General features: G+C 38.3%; 1 protein-coding gene across 1 annotated transcript in view; it reads left to right on the top strand.

The window, feature by feature from the left end:
• Positions 1-19373, top strand: part of LOC102792291 (roundabout homolog 2-like) — an 80618-nt gene that overhangs the window by 29710 nt on the left and 31535 nt on the right. Inside the window, exons 3-6 of the mRNA XM_087847167.1 lie at positions 15756-15913; positions 16073-16193; positions 16333-16471; positions 18923-19059. Coding sequence (XP_087703293.1) covers positions 15756-15913; positions 16073-16193; positions 16333-16471; positions 18923-19059 — 555 coding nt within the window. The remainder of the gene's footprint in view (positions 1-15755; positions 15914-16072; positions 16194-16332; positions 16472-18922; positions 19060-19373) is intronic.

Raw genomic sequence — 19373 nt, 5'->3', positions numbered from 1 at the left:
TAACAAACTCTTCTCTTTTTTTCCCTTTTTTTTATATCTGTAGAACTGTCAGTCACAACCTCCATCTTCCCTCATACATAATTATATATTCTTTCCTCTAACCTATTTAGCAGCAAGGGGATCACTGAGCTTATTACTAATTCATGCATACTCCTCAAACAAAGAAAAGTACACACAGTCTAAGGTAGAATTTGTTCAGCTGGAACTGCTTACAATGGAATGTCTTCTTTTTGTTAAATATTGCTCTAAGATGGATTGGTCATAGATAGGATCGTGAATGCAAGGTAACACTACGATGAGCATTTCATTTTGATAAAACCTCAAGCACCGGCTAATGAAGTTGTTACTACATGCTGCGCTCTGCCATTTATGAATTTGCTCAGAAACAATTCATTATTACAGATCGTTCCGCTGATCAATTAAATGATAAGGAAACAAAGAAAACTGTTTGCTTCGCAATAATTCCGACTGCTTGCATAGGATGAAGACAAATCAGCTAATGGAAAATGCTATAGTGAAGAAAGCCTTCCGTAAAATTGAAAGATATTGAAGCCTACCCTTATGTGATAGCCTAGCTCATTATGCTTTGCCCCTATCTCCTTGCACCCAGAATATGGAGGAGTCGTTTAATACCTACATCAGATGGCTGACAAGGTGGAGAAGACTCATCAAGGTCTTGCATGCGCCAAAGGAAGATTCTTGTGCTTACAGGATAAATCGTAGCCTTTTGAATTTCGTTTTCGAAGGGAATGTAGAGTCTACTCACCTTCATGCGGTAATATTTTTGGCTTTTGTTGAGCCAGAAGTGGTGTAGAGCAGTAACATAGGAGCGAAGGTTCCCATAGGATTCAGTCCATTAAGCCGATGGGGGCAGAGATGTGATTCCAGATATTGGAAACTCAACAGTAATCTATCTGGCTGCACCTCGCACATCCATGAATAGTTTTCAGCAGACTTTTACTGATGAAATTTGTCAATTTTCACAGGCCTTATCCTTTTCAAAAGGAGTGGCACTTATCACACTGACACACAATCAGTTAAAGCATGTGATATTAATGTGGCTGTCAAATCACCAGCCACAGCTGTGAAACAGGTCACATGAGTACAAATACACATTATGTGTATTTGCCACCTGATGTTCATTTTCCCATATATATGTAGACAGTATAACTAAAGATGCTGCTGTAGTCTATTTGTTAAATGATGGAAGGCAGGCTTTGACAAACCTGGCATTTAATACTGTCCAAAACACTAACCCCAAATACCATAACAGTTTCCTTAGTATGCTCTCAAACTCTCTGTTACAAGTAAATAGAAACTTCACCTAGAGGCACATGAAGGGGAGTTGCATAAACATTTGATCTGCCCAAAGTTTGGTTCACCCTGAGTGGAGCATGGATCTCTCAGAATTAAACCCCAAATCAAGCTTTTGAAATATTTGATTGGTGAACTGATAAACAGTTGTTAGTCCTTAGCTGTCACTGCTAAATGCATGATAAACCTAACAAAAAAGGGACTTTCAGCATTATGGTTTAATTTTTAAGATTATTAGCACCTTATTACCTGACTAGAGCACTTTGCTTTCAGGGTGGTGGCTTGTGGTTCTCAGGGTATTTAAAAGCAGAATAGAAGTCTTTTCAACTTTAAGGCCCCTCCTCAGTGGAACCTCTCTACTTTCAAGATTAGGCTTAAAACTTCTTTTTTTTTTTTTTTTTTGATAAAGCTTATAATTAGGTCTTGATTAGGTGATCCTGAATCCTCCCTTAGTTACCCTGAAATAATCCTAGGATGCTGGAGGCTTCATATGATACACTAAGCTCTTCACCTCTGTATATACACATTTAATCATTAGTTATTATTAAACTCTGGCTCTTTTCCACAGTGTGTCTTTTGTCCCGTCTCCCTCCCCTTACCCCCATCTGGTTGAAGGAGATGGCTTCCCTTTCTGAGCCTGATCCCTGCTGTTAAAAGGGAGTTTTTCCTTCCTATTGTCACATATGGACCACAAATACTTTCCCACCTACAAGCAATTCATAATTTCCAAGTCACCTAAAGTGCACGTCATTGGACTGTAGAGGGAGGTATATAACCCAAAGGGAAAACATGCAAACTCACTTCAAGCCTGAGGCCTCCTTGCTGTTTGGTGACAGTGTTCACCACTTACTGCTTGCGCTTTTTTAGCAAAGGACACTTTTTACACATTGCTCACCCTGTGGATTTCATTCAGAGATGCAGAAATAATTTATTTACACATAGCATCTAATATAAAGATTTAGGGGGGGGAAGCGCATTATTAATGTGTGGATGCTCAAGGCTCATGGTGTCAGTCTGAAAGACGATTCTCCTGCTGCTGTGTGGATTAGATTGTCTATTGAGCATACTTTGAATGCAGCTCTGTTTATGCACATCACTGCTTCCAGGAGATGTGCGATGCTGAAATGCACAAACATTAATCTTGACTCCAAACATGGCGATAATTACAATGAACATTAAGCACAATTAAACATTTGTACACAAAAAGAAATTAAAAGAAGTTTTGATTTTATGGTAGCAGATGTTATATAGTCACAGTATTATATATGTTTGATATCTATGAGTCAAAGTATGTAATAACAAGGAGATATATAAGAAATGACAACTAGGTAGACGCCGCACATACTGTAAGCCAAGTAATAATTTGCTGAGGGACTGGACGCTCCAGTGGGTGTGTTGTTCCACAGCGTCTCATCAATTACATTCCCTGAGAGAAAACACCCGGCTGTTTTCTGTTTCTTCGGATGCTGAGTTTAATGGTGCTTTTCTCAAATGCCTTTGCCAGCCAGTAATTGGTGCAACTTAACAATAATAAGTGCAGTCTTTGTAGTGCAGGGAGCACAGGCTGAATACTGCTTTATTAACTATAAAAAGCCAACTTACGTGTCATGATTGACAACTTTGTTTCTTCTCTTTTGACATCCACTGCACTCATAGTTTTCCGTAAATGAATGAAAAAACACCACAAATCATAACAGGATGGTGTTGTTATGAAAAGATAATATTTGATCACTTTCTACTGTTTTTGAAAATTTCATTTCAAAGCATCTGAGCGCTTACCTAGAAGATTAGAAGATTTACTAATTGGCAGTTAAAGGAAACCTGTTCATTGGTTTTGGCATATAAAACCTGCAGTATTTTTTAATAGCCAATTACAGAGCTGATTTAAATCTTTGTTGTCATTTTCCTACCTGGGCTTTCTGACTAAGATTGTACAGGCTCACCAATGGGTTAATAAACCAGTTTCACAATTGCAGATTACATCTAAAATACATTTGGTGTAATATCTGCCCAGTGAATTTAAAGAATATATTTAGGATGCCATAATTTTAGTGAATTCTGTCTTTTAACGGTTTCTCTTTAGATTCCAGTTGTGCAATAAAGAAGCTGTACAGAACAGGGTACAGTTTGTTTGCATTGCCTGTGTGTATGCCGCAAGGGTGTTGGTTGTTTTTCCTAATCCAGAAGATTGAGACAGGATTGTCAGTTTCCTTACGCCGTGTACCTAGAGAATTTGAGTTGGCATCCATGTCTGTGCTTCCATCTGTCAGTCATTTATTGCATGTCTTACACTTATGACCTTTATTCTTACAGATACGTGGCACAGATGCTGCCGTGTCTCTTTCTCTCGCTTCTTCTCCTGACCACAGACAATCGGGTCTGGCACACGGCGTCGTATGCAGATCAGACTGTAAAGTCAGTGCAACTGGCTCCAGCATGTCAGCAACAGAGAAGTGCAGCACTTGCACAGTCAGCCTCTCAAAGCAGTCATTTTCACAGAGATTTAAAGGGTTATTATGTTGCTTGAAGGAAAAGAACCATCCCTCTGTTGTGCACAGTATTTCATCAGACGGAGCACTCACCAGTGAGTGATAGTGTGTCAGTTAGAAGCCGTGATTGACAGATTGTGAAAGCATGAACAAATATGATTTGATAAAATCAGAGGAAACATTGGACTAGAAAATCAAATAGGTATTATCCTTCTTTATATGAAGAGCATCTGAGCTAACTGTACTGATGCACGTCATATGTAGCGTGTGTTTACTTTTTCCCTTTACTGCCAGGCTTAAAAGGATTTACTTAGTATTCACACTATAATTAGAGGAAGAAAGAGTGGAAAGAAAGCAACTGATGAATCAACAATAGATGGTTCAGAGAGCAAGTGCGGCTCAGATTTGTTTGTCGCTTTATTCAGTCATAGTTAGAGACAGGTTTGCAGGACATTCAAAGAGAATTCACTTTAGATGTTCCTGTTATAATACTACAAAAACATTACACTAATTTCAGAAGAAAGCTAAAGCTGAGCAGAGCATTAGCTGTCATCTTTTTGTTATTAGCATAGTGCCACTTCATAGCTTACAGGATCTTTTTTTAAAAAATTGGTATCTCCTACATAGTTTTAATTCAACCTGACACATCAGTGCTGTTTACACTGAAATTATTTGTCTTTTAATAATTTAATATTAACAAATGAAAAAAATAATAATACCAGGTAAATAAAAATTGTGCGCCACTCCTGTCGTGCACCCCTGTTTTCGTTCAGAAGTAGGATTTCTGTCAGCACAGATGTATGTAACAGGCATGATCAAAGGTAAAAAATACATTGCAGCGATCTGGTGTTAGATTGCAGCATGGCCAGTGATATTTAGTCAAAGGCTGTATGATGCACCACAAAGACTGCTTTTAGAGCCCCGCTCCAGGGCTCACGGATTCCCGGCTTATCATGTCGAAAAGTGAGCGTCAGGCCAGTCTGCTGCCTTTAGCCTACTTGGCAGCCTGGTGGCTGTTGCTCATCTGTCCCCAAGCCAGTGTGAGCACATCACCGATCTGGACCAGGATTAAAGGACCTAATACTAACAGCTGTGTTGAGATTAGCCGTGTCAGTATTTACAGTTATTTTGTCAAGCAGTGCACCACACGCTCTGCTCAAATAACGAACTGTGATTTTTGATTTTCCTGGTCTGTTTTGTTTTACATTTTTGCCACTGGATTCATCGTGAAAAATGACATGCGCTTTTTGTGTTTAGGGAGGGATATGCGGAGGGATTCAGGGAGCATGGTTTGATGGAGATAGACGGGTTAGATTGCTGTGAAACAGAATAATGCTTGGTTACGTGGATAAACAGAACTTTCTGAAGAGTTGAAAGACGCCAACTCCTTTGTTTTGTTTTGCAAAAATGTACCACAGATGGAGAATGTGAGGGGAAAAATAGAAGACAGAGGATGAAGAGAGACATGAAATTGAAATGTGGATGTCAGCAGCAAGAATATGTTGATGAACGGAGCAGATTTGTCTTATGTGTGTGTGAGAGAAAGATAGAGGAGTTAGGTGTGATTGTGTTTGCACATGTACCTCCCTGTGTGTGGATGAATATGCTTGTGTGTGTTCATGCAGGAAAGGACGCCCTCTCTCAGCTGAGACCGATCACCCCATGATGGGCTATCACTGGAAGATTGGTCTGATTCTCCATACCTATCTCTCTATGGAAATGTCATATATGAAAAATTGATGCCATTTTCTGAAGTCTTTTGTCTCATAGATAGTGCTTTTTAATCTGCTTTATGTTATGGAGGACACACAGAGGGATCATAGGAAGGTACTGCAGGTGGCAGGTATGGATCAGCCACCAACACTTGCTCCCTTCCAGTTGCTGTGTACATACAGAGTATGTAACTGGTGACCTGGGGCTTACCAGAAGGTGTATATAGATGTGATTAACTGCATTTTGTGGTGAATAATCTCCTAAACTGCTCAAGGGAGTATTTGTATCGAGGCTAGTTGGCTGTGGGAGAAGCTTAAGAATTACTGGGAGATATAACTGGACTCTTATCCTTCCTTGTGCATTCGGGATTATCACTTTGAAATGCTAAATGAGGTTTTGACTAATACATCAGCATTGTGGGCAGCCAGTTTTAGCTCATCAGCTCTATTAAATCAGTGTAAATGTTAGATGTTCGGCGTGATTGTGTTTGTACCAAGGAATGAAAAATAAGTTGAATTTTGTCCTGTTCAGTTGATTTTTTTAAATTGATTATTTGTTAAATAGCTTATCTATATTCTAGTCAAAACTCTTAGCTGCTAAGAAATAAGTTTAGGCTTGCTGATGGTGATCCATTTTTATGAGAAATTATTTTTCTATTATTATTTTTTACTATGATTTTTATTATTATAATTTTTATAATAAGGTCCTGTGCCTTATTGAAAACTTGAAGCCCGTAGAAGAGGGTCTCATGTGGCTATATAGTATTGATAACTCACCTATTGCAAGTTAAAGAGCTTAGCTGCTAGCTTTCTGCTAAGTTTCCTTTGGCTAATTTGAGACACAGAATTCATCTTCTGTCCCATGTTTGTGGTGTTTTGGGAGAATCTTTAATATAAAAGTGTAGTGTGCATTTTTGGTTTTTGTTTCTAACTAGCAGATATCTGTGTCCGTATATTGCATCCATTCAGTCTGTGGTTACAGTTTGCTAACCAAGCTAAGTCCCGTTAGCTTATGACTTGGCATTTTACTCTCTCGTCCAAATCTGACTCCAAAATTTTAAAATGGCCATAGCCAAAACATTAAAATTTACGTATTCAGATTCAGAGATGAGAACTCAGAGACCTGAATGAGAAATGGTATGTAGGTACATTTTTTACAGGCTATCAGTTTATATTCTGATAGCCTGTTATATATCCAGCCTTCATATATAATTGATTAATTCAGTTAATTTTCTCATTTAGAGATCAAAGGTCAAATCCATGCAATCAAAGTAACAAAACCTCCCATATATCATCAGTTAATGTGTTTGACTGAGATTATCATATTAATTAGTTTTCTTTTTTGTGTTGAATGACAGCTGTAGTGAGCTGTGCCCTACATAGTTGTTCCAATAATTTATTCAAATTCAATCATATATTTCTATATATAGGCTACTACTACTATCTCTGGTGGACATCATTGTGCAGGTGCTTAGATCATGGCATCTCAGTTGGATTTTTCTGTTTCTGATATTCTCTGACTTTTTTTTTTAGTTCAGTTTTTACCACATGACTCAAGACAGCTTGGAAATTGCATATATTCTACTGGTATAAACAGAAGACAGTGAACAAGGTTGTAGTGAACAGAAAAGTGAAGAGAAAAAAGTGGTTGCTAGAAAAGATCAAGCCATTTTAACTTTTAAAAGTCTGCAATAGCTTTTGTTTTTACCCTGTGCAGTACTGTGATGATACCAACAATGATGAATATAAAACACAGCAGGGTGCATAAATTCAGTTAGATATAACTAGTGCCTGCAAGTAAGGTTTCTTCCCCTTGGTGACCACTGCTTTAGTGAAACAAGGCGAATCAAATGTGAGATTCTGATCCCTGACTCATTTTTCCCCTCATGTTGTACTTCTTGAAAATATTGCTCTAAGGGTCTATGACACCCATGGTTTTTGAGAAAAAAATATTGTGATTGACCTTTTATATATCTTGCTTTCTTCCATTTTTTTTCTCTCCTTTTCTTCTTTCTCCAATAACTAACAGTGAAGTATCAAAGCAGGTTTCTTTATCTTTAGATACCAAATAGAAAGATAGAACACTGGTAAGAATGGGTAGGAATTAAGTCTCCATAGATGCAAATTCACAAACTAAGTCCACACAAAAATGTTTGAACACTCCTGTACAAACAACAGTGCATCTGGATTTAGCGGTTTATATAGATGAGATTGAAACTGTGACTCTGGAGAGGAGGGAGAAGCAGATTTACATAGGTTACTCTTAGAGATAAAGGAATGTGTTCTTGCGAAGAAATTCATGCAGACAGGAGTAATTAATTATAGATGTGGAAATGTGGTCCGAGGGAATGCTGTTACAGTAACTAGAGGCAAAGCAAGTGAGAGATGAGGGAGTGGGTAATGGGAGGAGGGGTGATTCCTCCTATACCATCCACAACTTCAATTTACTTTACACGACAAGAGAACGGAGGTTAATTAAACATGACAATGGTATAGGGCATTTATTCTTAACCCTTCACGGTGGCTGACTGGTTCCTAACTCAAAGGCCAAAGATTTCATAATGACTATTTTTATAGCGTGAGGTGTAAACTCTCACTCAAACGTTCCGTGGAAAGAAAGGTTACGAGTAAAGATATGGGTAAAATGTGCCCTGTGGTCGTGTGTGTCACATATCTGGTTGCAAAGAGGGGAAAAGTAAAATGTCCTTTTGCGGTTAATAATGAAGCTAAGGAGGAGCGTTTAAACAAACAGCAATTCAAAATAGCATTCACTAAATTCTGCCTGTGCTAGCTAAAGTCAAAGTGAAAACTAAACTAAATTGCATCTAAAACTCTGCTATATTTTTGTGTTGCCACAGGCGTACACAGATTTCACCGTTCATCTATTTTCAGCTCTCGTATTGACACTAATTGGTGTTGACACTAATGATGCCAAAAAAGCAAAGCAAAGCGGTGCTAGGGCTGTCTGAACATACTTTTGAAGGCTGCTGACCTCAGTTACTATGTACCTCCTGGTCTTCCCCCTCTATATTTCACGTTGCAAGAATGGAAATAAAATTAGGTCATAATTGGACTTAATAGTAATGTGCACTAATAAGTATAGTTGAATTAAATAAAGATTTTCACATATATATTTAAGGAGCTGTCAGGAATACAAATTATACTTGGAAAGTGTGTAGAGATACCAATAAGGCTTCAAGCCAATGCAGTCTATTATTTTCTGCTACATTTGATGTCATCGATACTCTTACACCTTGCAATCATGGCAGAAATTCAAGTGTATATAGTTATATATTCAGGCTACCGTGTTGTCTACATAAAGAAGGGGGGCTTAATTTACTCATGTTGTGTCTTCCTGTTGGGAAGCCAGAAATATAATAGGTAATGCACGTTTGTACTGGGCTGTTAGCCTCAGGGGACATTGTGTAAATGTTCCTCATCTCCCTGCTGATCTTAGTCCTGACTGATTACTGATGACTTTTTTAGGGCACAGACATGCTAAGTTGTTTATTTATTCAAAAAAAAATGCCCAATGCAAATAGCCTTCTTGACTCCATGTTCCCTGTCCCTGTTCCCTGAGTGCGTGTCGGCATAACTGTCTTGGTTTCTGTTTCTATCTCTTGAACAGTGATGATGTGTTATGGTCATCAGCACAGTTTGTGATATAGGAACAGGGCAGCTGTTTTGCTGTTTGTTTATGTGTATATGTGCGCGTATGTCAGTGTAGATATTATGCATGTGACAGATATGGGACATCCTTGACTGCTGCTGAGAACATGACATTTCCCTACAGGCTATCTTGTTCAAAAAAACAAAAACAAACCTCAAGCAAACTTGAAAAAGAAAACAAAAATGTAATAGACCTCTGTCACAAGAAATGGCACGGCTGTAGTTTGTTCGTGGACACTGGATCATTGACTGCAAAAGGCTGTACAATAGCAGGATTTTCCTTATGCTCAAATACAATGTATTCACAGAAATAGAGCTGCTATAACAATTTCTATAAATAAAGGCTGATATGCTGTTTAAACCTGAATTTATAATATGTTGACTGTATGTGTCAAGCTTTGTCTACATGAAGCACCTCATTTTTTCACCGCATCTGTGAGTCCCAAATGGAAATCCAACCATCTGTTACACACAACAACTCAGATGTTACTATCTTCATCTTTCCTCGCTAGTCATATACTTTGTGCACATATTTGTTTTCTTTTGGCTCCTGAGGTATAGCGCTGCTATACCTCAAGCAGTTTATATAACATTGACTCATAAAGGCACTCTAAACACTATATGTTAGGAAATGAGACACAGAATTCTTCCTGTGTTAATTTGCTTGTAATTTAAATATACACAGTCACCATCTGTCACTGTGTATATTGTACAAATGCCTTTTATGATTAATTACTGCTCTGAAATGACTCGACTAGCAGGTCCACAGTGATTTTTAAAAAATGTAATCTGCATTTTCTTACATTGACCTGAAAGATTTTTCTCAGATATTTTAAATACGCAGAATAAACCTCCCAGTTTACACATCTACATCATTACCTCACCTATCTAGCTATCTAATTGAGCTGCTCTGGGCTAACTTTTTCTTAATAAAATCGAATTTTATTCGTTATGGATTTATGACTAATGAAGGCTAAATGCATTTCTAAACAGCTTTCTGTGCAGCTGCTGTTTCTAAATTGTATATTTGAACTCATCTAGTGGTCTGGTATTGTGGGTATAGCAGGTATTTACCTAACAATATGAAGCACTTTGAGGTGTCTGTTGTGATTTGGCACTATATTAATAACATTGAATTTAACTGATTTTTGCACCATGGAAAAAGTTATCTGTACTAAATTCTACTGTATTTTCTCGAGGAATTTAAAAGAGAACATTCAGCCACCTAAGGTTAATGAACAGCTACTCTCATTAGTCAGACTTGTCTGTGTGAACATTACTTTGTGGGTTTCAAGTGAACATTATCAACCTTACCTATATCAGAGACATTATAAGGACTTTGGCTAAATATAGAATTGCTGCACTGCAATCCTTTTAGTATCCCGGCACGCCTTTTAATTTATTAGCATGCTATGTGAGCCCTGAAATTAGCAAAATATCTCAGTAGTTTTATAGATGGGTGTAGCTAAAATACAAATATCAACATTGCATTTTGTTTTCAGAAGGGATGCATTATGACTAATATTAAGCTGATGTGCATTGTTGGAGATAGACTCTGCAGTAAATGTATGCATGCCTAATGGGTACATGAGACAGCAGTTGTACCAGATAATGCAGCGTCTAATAAATGCCCTGTCTGTATAGAGCAAGGCATGTTTTGAAACATCACCTGCTGTAAGTTAATAAATACTGCTTTAAATCCATGTACTTGTGACAAAATGGAGATGATTTTCTATTTCTGAGTCGTCTGGGCAGCTTGCAAACTGAGCAACATGCATCCAGTGCTCAAGTGGGATCTTCACAGATTTGATGTGCTGGTGAAATGCTGTAATGAAATTCAGTTGTAGAGTGAGCCTGTAGAGAGTCTCAAGAAATCAAAACAGTGAGATGGAATATCTCAGAATTTACAACTGCCACATTAACACCCTTTTTCTATTAGTCATAGAATGAGCCTCTGTATAGTTATTTGTATTCAGACACTTCTACCTTGTCACATATTTTTACCACCCATTGTGCCACGAAATGAAGCCCATTTACAAGTCACTCTCCTTCTGATTTGATAAATGTAACTGGCAAATGAGTGAGTCCTCTGAATGCCTTGTTTGAATAATTGAGCAGTACTCAATCAGACAACATTAGGCAGTGGTGGCAGCCCACCATCTGAAATAATTACCATCTGACAACAGCCTACGCATGGATGCTGCCTCCACAGGGGTTCCACATTTAGGATCAACAGATTAACATCACCTTAACCTTATTCCTCACATAAGTTTGAGTTTAGCACTCACAGAAACCTGCCTAGACCTCTCAGTGGGTGTCACTAATACCTGTGTAGAAATGTTCTTTCCTTGCACAGAGAATAAGTGAGCATGGAAAATTCTGGAAACATACAAAAAGAACAATTTTCTTCTTAGGGAATCAAAATCATTTGAAATAGACAGGATGAGTCTGTGTACTGTGACAATCTTATCTCTCCTGTATAAGAAAACAGGTTTACTTCAGTGTATCAGAGAGAAAGCAGCAGTCAGACTGCTGGGCTTTATTATTTTGCTTTTTGTATAGTCTGATAATGTTCACAGAATGGCATTTACATAGCACTTCTCTGGTTTTACTCATACACTTTAAGTATCTCACGTCACAAAGTTTAGTATCAACAATTAACCTAACTTGGATATCTTTGGATTGCGTGAAGGAGCCAGAGTAACTGGACACTGACAGGTGATTGAACCAAGAACCTGCTTACAATGCAGCAGCAGTGCAAACCCCTGCACTACTACGCTGCGCCGTAACATGTATAATTTGTAACTATGCAACCTTTATTAATGAGACCAAATTTCAAGTTTGCAGTAGTCCATCATCAAGAAATTGTAAGTTACTCTCTTCCAAAACTATTTAGATAATTGTGTGCACCATTCATGGCAAACCAAAGTAAATCAAGAGATAAATTGTTATTTTAAATCATGTGTGGCATCACAAGTAAAAAATAGCCCAGAGACAATAGGTACAGTGTATCAGAATGTAACTGCTAGTTAGATTCAGTTACCACAGAGCATTGCTATTAATAATGGGAGTAATTGATACACAGATATTTGCTGCCCAGCTACTGGCACACAAGCACTACAATGTAATCCATCCATTATACAAATTTGCCCCTGCCTCTTCCTCAGTCTTGATATGTTCAAGCAGAAGCCTAGGCCCACTACAGTCTTTTATTATTTCCTGGAGAGTAATATCAAGTGCGTATTAGTTAGAAGGGTGTTTAGTGTTACCGTTTAGATGTATTGATATATTTATTTGAATGATATTTACTTGCATTTGGGGAATTGTCAATATAGATAGATGTTGTAAATTGCTTTGGAAGTGCTTTTTATGTGAATATTGAGCATTTTTGTGTGTGTGCAAGAAACTCTTTATCTGGTATGCACCAGATAGGATTAAAGTAGAGTAGAGATTATGTTAGTTGCATTTTGAATTGGTGTCTGGGTAGAGGGTTTGGCTAGAAATATGTTTTCTTGTGTCTTTTGGAAGAAGAAATAAATGTGCTTCATATTTCAAAAACTCCTCTTGGACTTGTGACCTCCACATTTCGGCTCTTGGCTGCTCGACCAAGCTCACACTGAGACAGGGAGAATTTGGTACTTTAGATTTAGATACTGTATAGCTGCAAGTGGCTGATAATGGATTAGTATCTGACACCAGACATCATGCCTAGAATATGTTTCTTTTGTAGTGTATTGCCAGTATAGTGTGACAGTTATAAATTCCACCATTACATTAAACCAGCAACCTTTGTTTAAGACAGACTGCCTTTTCCCCTGCCTTACTTCTTGTAATTGGGTTTTCACTTCATCTTCAACTAACTGGTTTTCCAGTTATTCCTGTGTGTTTCACGGTCTCTTGGGACAAGCTGTTAGAGAAGCATCTCTGATGTGACAACACAAAAACAGGAAAGCAGTTGTGTGACTGGATGAGTGCAGTGTTGCCTTCATGGAATGGGTCAGTAAGCGTAGAGTACAACGTGACAGCCAGCTAGGCATATGTCTGTGCCAAAGTAGTGTCTGCGACTGAGGCTCGTTTACTCTAGCTACTGGATGTGATTGACAGTTAGGCCAAAAGGGCTGTTGGCTCCTTCCTGATTTGCTTTTTCACTAGAGGTGTCCTCTGGGACTTGGAATTCATGTTACAGTATATCAGCAGAATAGCTTATGGCAGTAATGTGGATGAAAAGCAAACACAGGCTATCATCTAGTGTGGGATATGATAAAGTGCTCTAGTTTTTCATTAATTCATCTCACTGAAAATTAGAAACAGCAGAATTGTATTAAACAACAGACAGTTATTTAATTTGAAAACTTCCCTTTATTCATTTATTTATTTTTTAATTTTGTAAATCATCATTGTTGCCATACAGCACACTTTGTAATTTAAAACAGGCCTAGAGCAAGACTTGTTAAAAAAATAAATAAATAAATAAAAGACGTCAAAAGTTGTTAATGTAAAGAGGCAACAGCTCATTGCATGAACCAGATCATGATATCTATTTTTAACTGTTATTTCAGTGATGGCTTACAGTACAGTCAATCCTGTGGTTAGTTAAAAAAAACAAGTTTTAAAAATGATATGTGGAAAACAACTGTGACAGAACTGGGGAGTTTTTGAAGCATTAACCTTTAACTTAGCAGCGGCTATCACATACATCTGTTCAAAATGCATGGTTTTTACAGGGACTGCTTGACAATCCTTGATGTTTCCGATCCTTTGAACACACAAAATCAAGAGCAGATATCCCTGCCGTGGGTAAATTAAAATGTTGACAAGAGAGGAAGAAAGGAGAATGTGCTCATGAATGGCATTCTAATGAACTACAGCTCCCTAGATAGAAAATTAGAATAAACAAGGCATATTTTTTTAACCACCATACTTCATCCAGGTGTCATAGCATATCATGTCAGTGTATAACTTCAAGTATAACGTGAGCATCTCTGTTAAAGATGTTGTTTTGAAACAAATTTTTATTCTTAGTTCTAAATCTGGCCTTGTTCCTGCTCCTGTTTTTTCATAGACATCCACCAACAGAGTCTGATCTAATTGGCATCCCCAGTCACTATTTGCACTACCTCTCCTAACTCCTATATGCGGTGTTTCAACTTCTTTTTAAGAAACCAAAGTTTGACCCTGTGTCTGCTGAAAAATTCAGGCCCATTACCAACCGTTGTTGTCATCCAAGGTCTCAGAAAGAGAAAAAATAAATAAATATTTTATGTCAAGAAATATTACTGGAAATGTAACTATGGTTATAATGAATTTCATAAAACATTGAAAATCATAAATTTTGTATAAGAAAATGTTCAATAACTGTTTGAATTATTTAAGAGACCGCTGTGCAGCCTTTGATGCAGCTTGGTAGCGTTTTAAAGTAAACACAATAATGAATTGGAGAGTGAATATTTTCAATCATCTCAAGGTGCCTGATTTGACCATAGCCATAACACACCGACGCCTAATATCATTTTGAACCATAGTATCCATTTTCATGAACTTTCATTAGCAAGTGAGTAAATAGTAAGTTCTGGCTATTAAATTTATGAAGAGAGTTATTCATGTTTTTACTGGGCTGCTTTTGGAGTATTCAAAATTCACAGAATATGAATTTTAATGATTTAGGGACTCGGTGAATTTCAGGCCAGTGTGTACTTTACTATCAAAGTTTTCTAGAAAAATTAGTTTTAAAGTGCCGGGATAATTCATGGTACCCTGAGATTGAACCTGCTGAGTGTGTTTAGTTTGAGGAGGATACTGTGGTGTCCAGCACTAGCCCATTAGCTGTGGAGCCTTGCATCCCCTAGGCTGTAGGTGACCTCATGGAATCAAGGTTGTTTTGTGTAGATTCTACTCAAAGGATAGCATTGCATTGTAGCAAAATGATCAAAGTTTTTCACCTCACCCAATCAGGTATTTCAATGTTGACCGGATCATTGCTAGTATAGGCTGATGTCTATGTCCGTATGCCAATGTCTTTTGTGCACTTACCAGAGTGTAGCTCACTTGCTTTTATCAGGTACTTTTACACTGAGTGATTCAGCCTCAAGTAGTCAGACTTATTACAGTTTAAATTTTTAATGCATGATCATTTACTTTACTTCTTATCTAGACTTGCCTGTTTGTGTGTCTTTAATAGTTGTGCTTTGCTTTCATGTCTCTTTCTGTGTTTCGGTGTGTCTTTCCTTCGCACATTGTACTGCTAACCCCACCTAGATATATACATGGTGTTGCATTTATCTGCAGAGCCCATACATTTCATTATGCCCTCAGAGTGATGACTGTATTATCGGAGACAGATGGGCGATTGTCTCCTGCGACAGTCTACTTGACAGAATTATCTTTGAACTCTTAAATTACAAAAAAAGAGTCATAGAGTTCTGTTAGCCTGTGGCAGCTCAATCTTAAAGGTAATTTTTGGTTCACATAATGGAACAGCTGAACCTGAATGAAAATTTAAACTAGTGACCTGAAGTAGATTTTCTTAAAGAAATGGTAACAATCCTTGCTCTCTTTTTTTTATATTTCTAAGTGTTGCGTGATGACTTCAGGCAGAATCCACAGGACGTGGTTGTGGCAGTTGGAGAGACTGCCAGTTTTGAGTGTCAGCCGCCACGTGGGCACCCCGAACCTACCACCTTCTGGAGGAAAGATAAAACTCGTCTTGACCTCAAGGACGACAGGATCACAGTAGGTTAATTCCCTTAGGGAGGGGACTCCTTTGCTGTTTCAGGACCTATACACTAAATCACATACTCAGCTACTCACATTAACCCGGAACTGTCACGGGGGTAAAGGACTTTGCATTGAACCGGTTCATTCTAGTTACAGGTGCCTTTTCTTCCTCAGGTCCGTGGAGGAAAGCTGACCATCTCAAATACCAAGAAGAGTGATTCAGGGATTTATGTCTGTGTGGCAGCCAACATGGTTGGGGAGAGAGATAGTGAAAAAGCTCAGCTCTCAGTTTTTGGTAAGAAGTCTGACACTCACATATGCTCCGTTCAGAAAATAATAGATTATAGCTTCTTCTTTTTTTGCCACCTACATCATTTAACCAGTATATCAAAAGTAAATTTCGCCTCTGTATTATCGTTCCTGCTGACATCCAGAAAGACCAGTGTTTGTGCAACGGCCAGTGAACCAGGTGGTCTTAGTTGACGAGAGCGTAGAGTTCAGGTGTCAAGTCCACGGTGACCCGCCGCCTGCGCTGCGATGGAAAAAAGAGGATGTGGATATTACTCGTGGCAGGTGAGGACTGTGACTGAATGTGTTTAGTGCACGTCTGTGTGCCATGTGCGCGTTCGCGTTTGTGTGAATGTGTATCGATGCTAAAACGATAATAGATAAATGTTTGAGGAGAGCTAATGAGTCCCATCAGGAAAAGAAGTTTTAACATACTGTATTACTCATGGGAGACTTTAATTAGTCTGTCAAAAAATAATTTATTAGCTGCAGAGAATCTCATTTTTTTGCTGTTTAAATTCCTCAGCCAAAAAACACATGAATGTCTGTCCCTGTGTTCTTTTTACTAATGCCAGCTTTGTACAATTCAATTGTGGCACAAAAGGCACTAAAAGAAACACAATAGGATCCTATATACTGTCTAGAGTATAAAGGAAACGAACTACAATGGCCTAGTAACTGGATATTCAGCTGTAATGGTGTTTATTTAATCATGTCATGTTTTAATCCAGTTTATGGTAATTTTGCAATGGATTGCTTTATAATATGTAGTGTTCCTGCGATTTGTTCCACACATTTAGGCCACATCATATGCATCAGTTCGTGTATCACATAGGAGTATTCATTTTAAAAAGTTATTATTAACCTATCATTGTTTGTCTTATGCTTTATATGCTTTTAATATATGATCTCTGCATAGAAACAGTGTGATTCAGTCACTACATTTCTCTAACTGAAGTTTGAAGTCTGAAGACTGATAAATTGTCATTGTCTGAAGTATGTAACTTACATCAGCTCGTCATCTCAGACATTTTTCAAGGACTTTGCAAGATGTGATATGAATCAGATTTTTATCACAAACTGTAACAGACAATTACATTTAATTAAATAAAAAAACAACCATGGCAAGCATTCTGTCTAAACTATTTCATTATAAATATTATCAGCCTATCAGCCAGTACAGCACTAGGTACGCTGCAATTATGCTAATCGCAACAGCAGTCTATAGTTATGACTGTTTAACTAGTTTATTTGTTTCTCTGAACTGCTTCTGAGATTCAATTTTGCAGCTGTAATGCAAAAATAATTATAGGTTTTGTTCTTGGAGATGTTTTCAATTACTTTTGGAGCTGCTTCGAAATTAATCAGCTATATTAGTTAATTAAAGCATTGAAGGGTATGTTTTCCTTAGCCGAAACATAGTAGTTCATCTTTTTTATACAAAAATGTGATTATTCATGTCGAAATGAATGCTGTTTAATGGCTTTACTTTTAAAAAGAAATAAACATGGTGTAAGCCATTAACACGCTATAAAGTGCCTCTATGTTAGATTATATTTTGAGTTAGACTATAACAACTGATTGCCGCCCTATGTCTGGCAGTCTGTCTGCTTACCTATGTTATGTCCTGTACCTCAGTACCCCCTGACTCCAGAAACATGTCCTACTTTCAGGCCTACCTCGCCTCACTTCCCTCCTTCAACTTCTTTCATTCTTTTCCGAAACCCACCAGCCTCCTGGGAAGTCTGTATCTGGGTCAGGGATGTGCTGTGAATGGAGTCTTCACCAGACTCTGGACAGACCCCACAACTCCCATCGATATTCCGCCCACACCCTTTGGAAGAGCTATTTCTGATGTGACTTTTTCTCACCCCTTGTGCCATTTCTCTGCTCGACTTGTCTCCCATCTTTGAATCAGTATGGCTGGCTAGACAATTTCACAGGATCGCTCACGCCAAAAGGGACCCGAGAGAGGGAGAGCCCGACTCCTTGCTCCTTTACTCATTCTGTCTGTAGCCCCTATGAGGCACTTATCTAAACTCTGGTAGCTTAGATGTTTCTCTCCCTCTAACTTCAGTGATGCTGACTTACAGTATGCTGCACTGGTGGATACACACTGATGCATGGAACATCTCTATGAATTAGTCATTTCTTACTGCTCAGCTCATTCATCATACTCTGTTTGTCAGACTATGCCACTCCCTTATTCTCAGACTGTTTGTCTATCTCTTCCTCTCTCTCTTTTTCTCTCTCTCTCTCTCTCTCTCTCTCCCTCTGCCTTTCTGTCTTTTTTCGTTGCTCTCTTCCACACTCATACACTTAGGCACACACACACACGTAGGTATACTGCACAGCCCACACCACAGTGGGTGGTTCGTCATTATAAATATTGAAAAAGTGGAACAGTCAGGGTTCCAGCTGAAAGCACCTTTCATTTTGCCATGCATTCATCGCAATATAATTACTTCCCTTTTTCTAGCACTGTAGAAATTGCCTTAGAAAGTCTGCCTTTAATGTATCAAAAAAAAAGACACAACCCGTTTAAAGCTTCCATCTAAAACATCACACGGTAGTTTATACAACAGCAATTTGATATCATTGTTTGTTTGTTGTTTTTACACTACACTTTAAAAGTGAGATTTTTAATTTGCATATAACCGTTATCATGCTTCCAGCTTTATTAAATCAGCTGGGGATGTTACTTGACTTGCTGTCACTGTTCCTCTCTGTCACCAGGTATGACATTAGATATGAAAAAGACGACTTCCTTTTGAGGATAAAGAAAGCATCCATGATTGATCAGGGAACCTTCACGTGCCTCGCAGAGAACCGTGTGGGTAAAGCGGAGGCCTCCGCCTATCTGACTATCAGAGGTGGGTAACTGGTTGTGGACTCACACTTGGCAAAGCTCATAACCCATCCCTAATATTTTTTTTTTTGTATCTCCCAAAGCAGGCCACAGGACAATCAGTCCTTTATTGCCCACTTTATGAGCATTATTGCCCCCCTGCTGAAAGGCTAGGCCTGGCCTCAGCTTTTCTTTCATACAGTGGGCTGATGTAGTTGATTGCTCTAGATCTCCAGCTAGGCGCCAGATATGAACAATCTTACCAGCTTTAAGTGAACTTTTATGACCTCTCCTGGGGGGCTAATTCTCCATCCAGCCACTCACTCCATATTTACACCT

The sequence above is a fragment of the Neolamprologus brichardi genome, chromosome 10 (assembly GCF_056152115.1).
Source record: "Neolamprologus brichardi isolate AB-2024 chromosome 10, ASM5615211v1, whole genome shotgun sequence".
NCBI classification, from domain to species: Eukaryota; Metazoa; Chordata; class Actinopteri; order Cichliformes; family Cichlidae; genus Neolamprologus; species Neolamprologus brichardi.
Note: the sequence above shows the minus strand (reverse complement) of the source record. Positions and strands in the feature narration are given on the sequence as shown.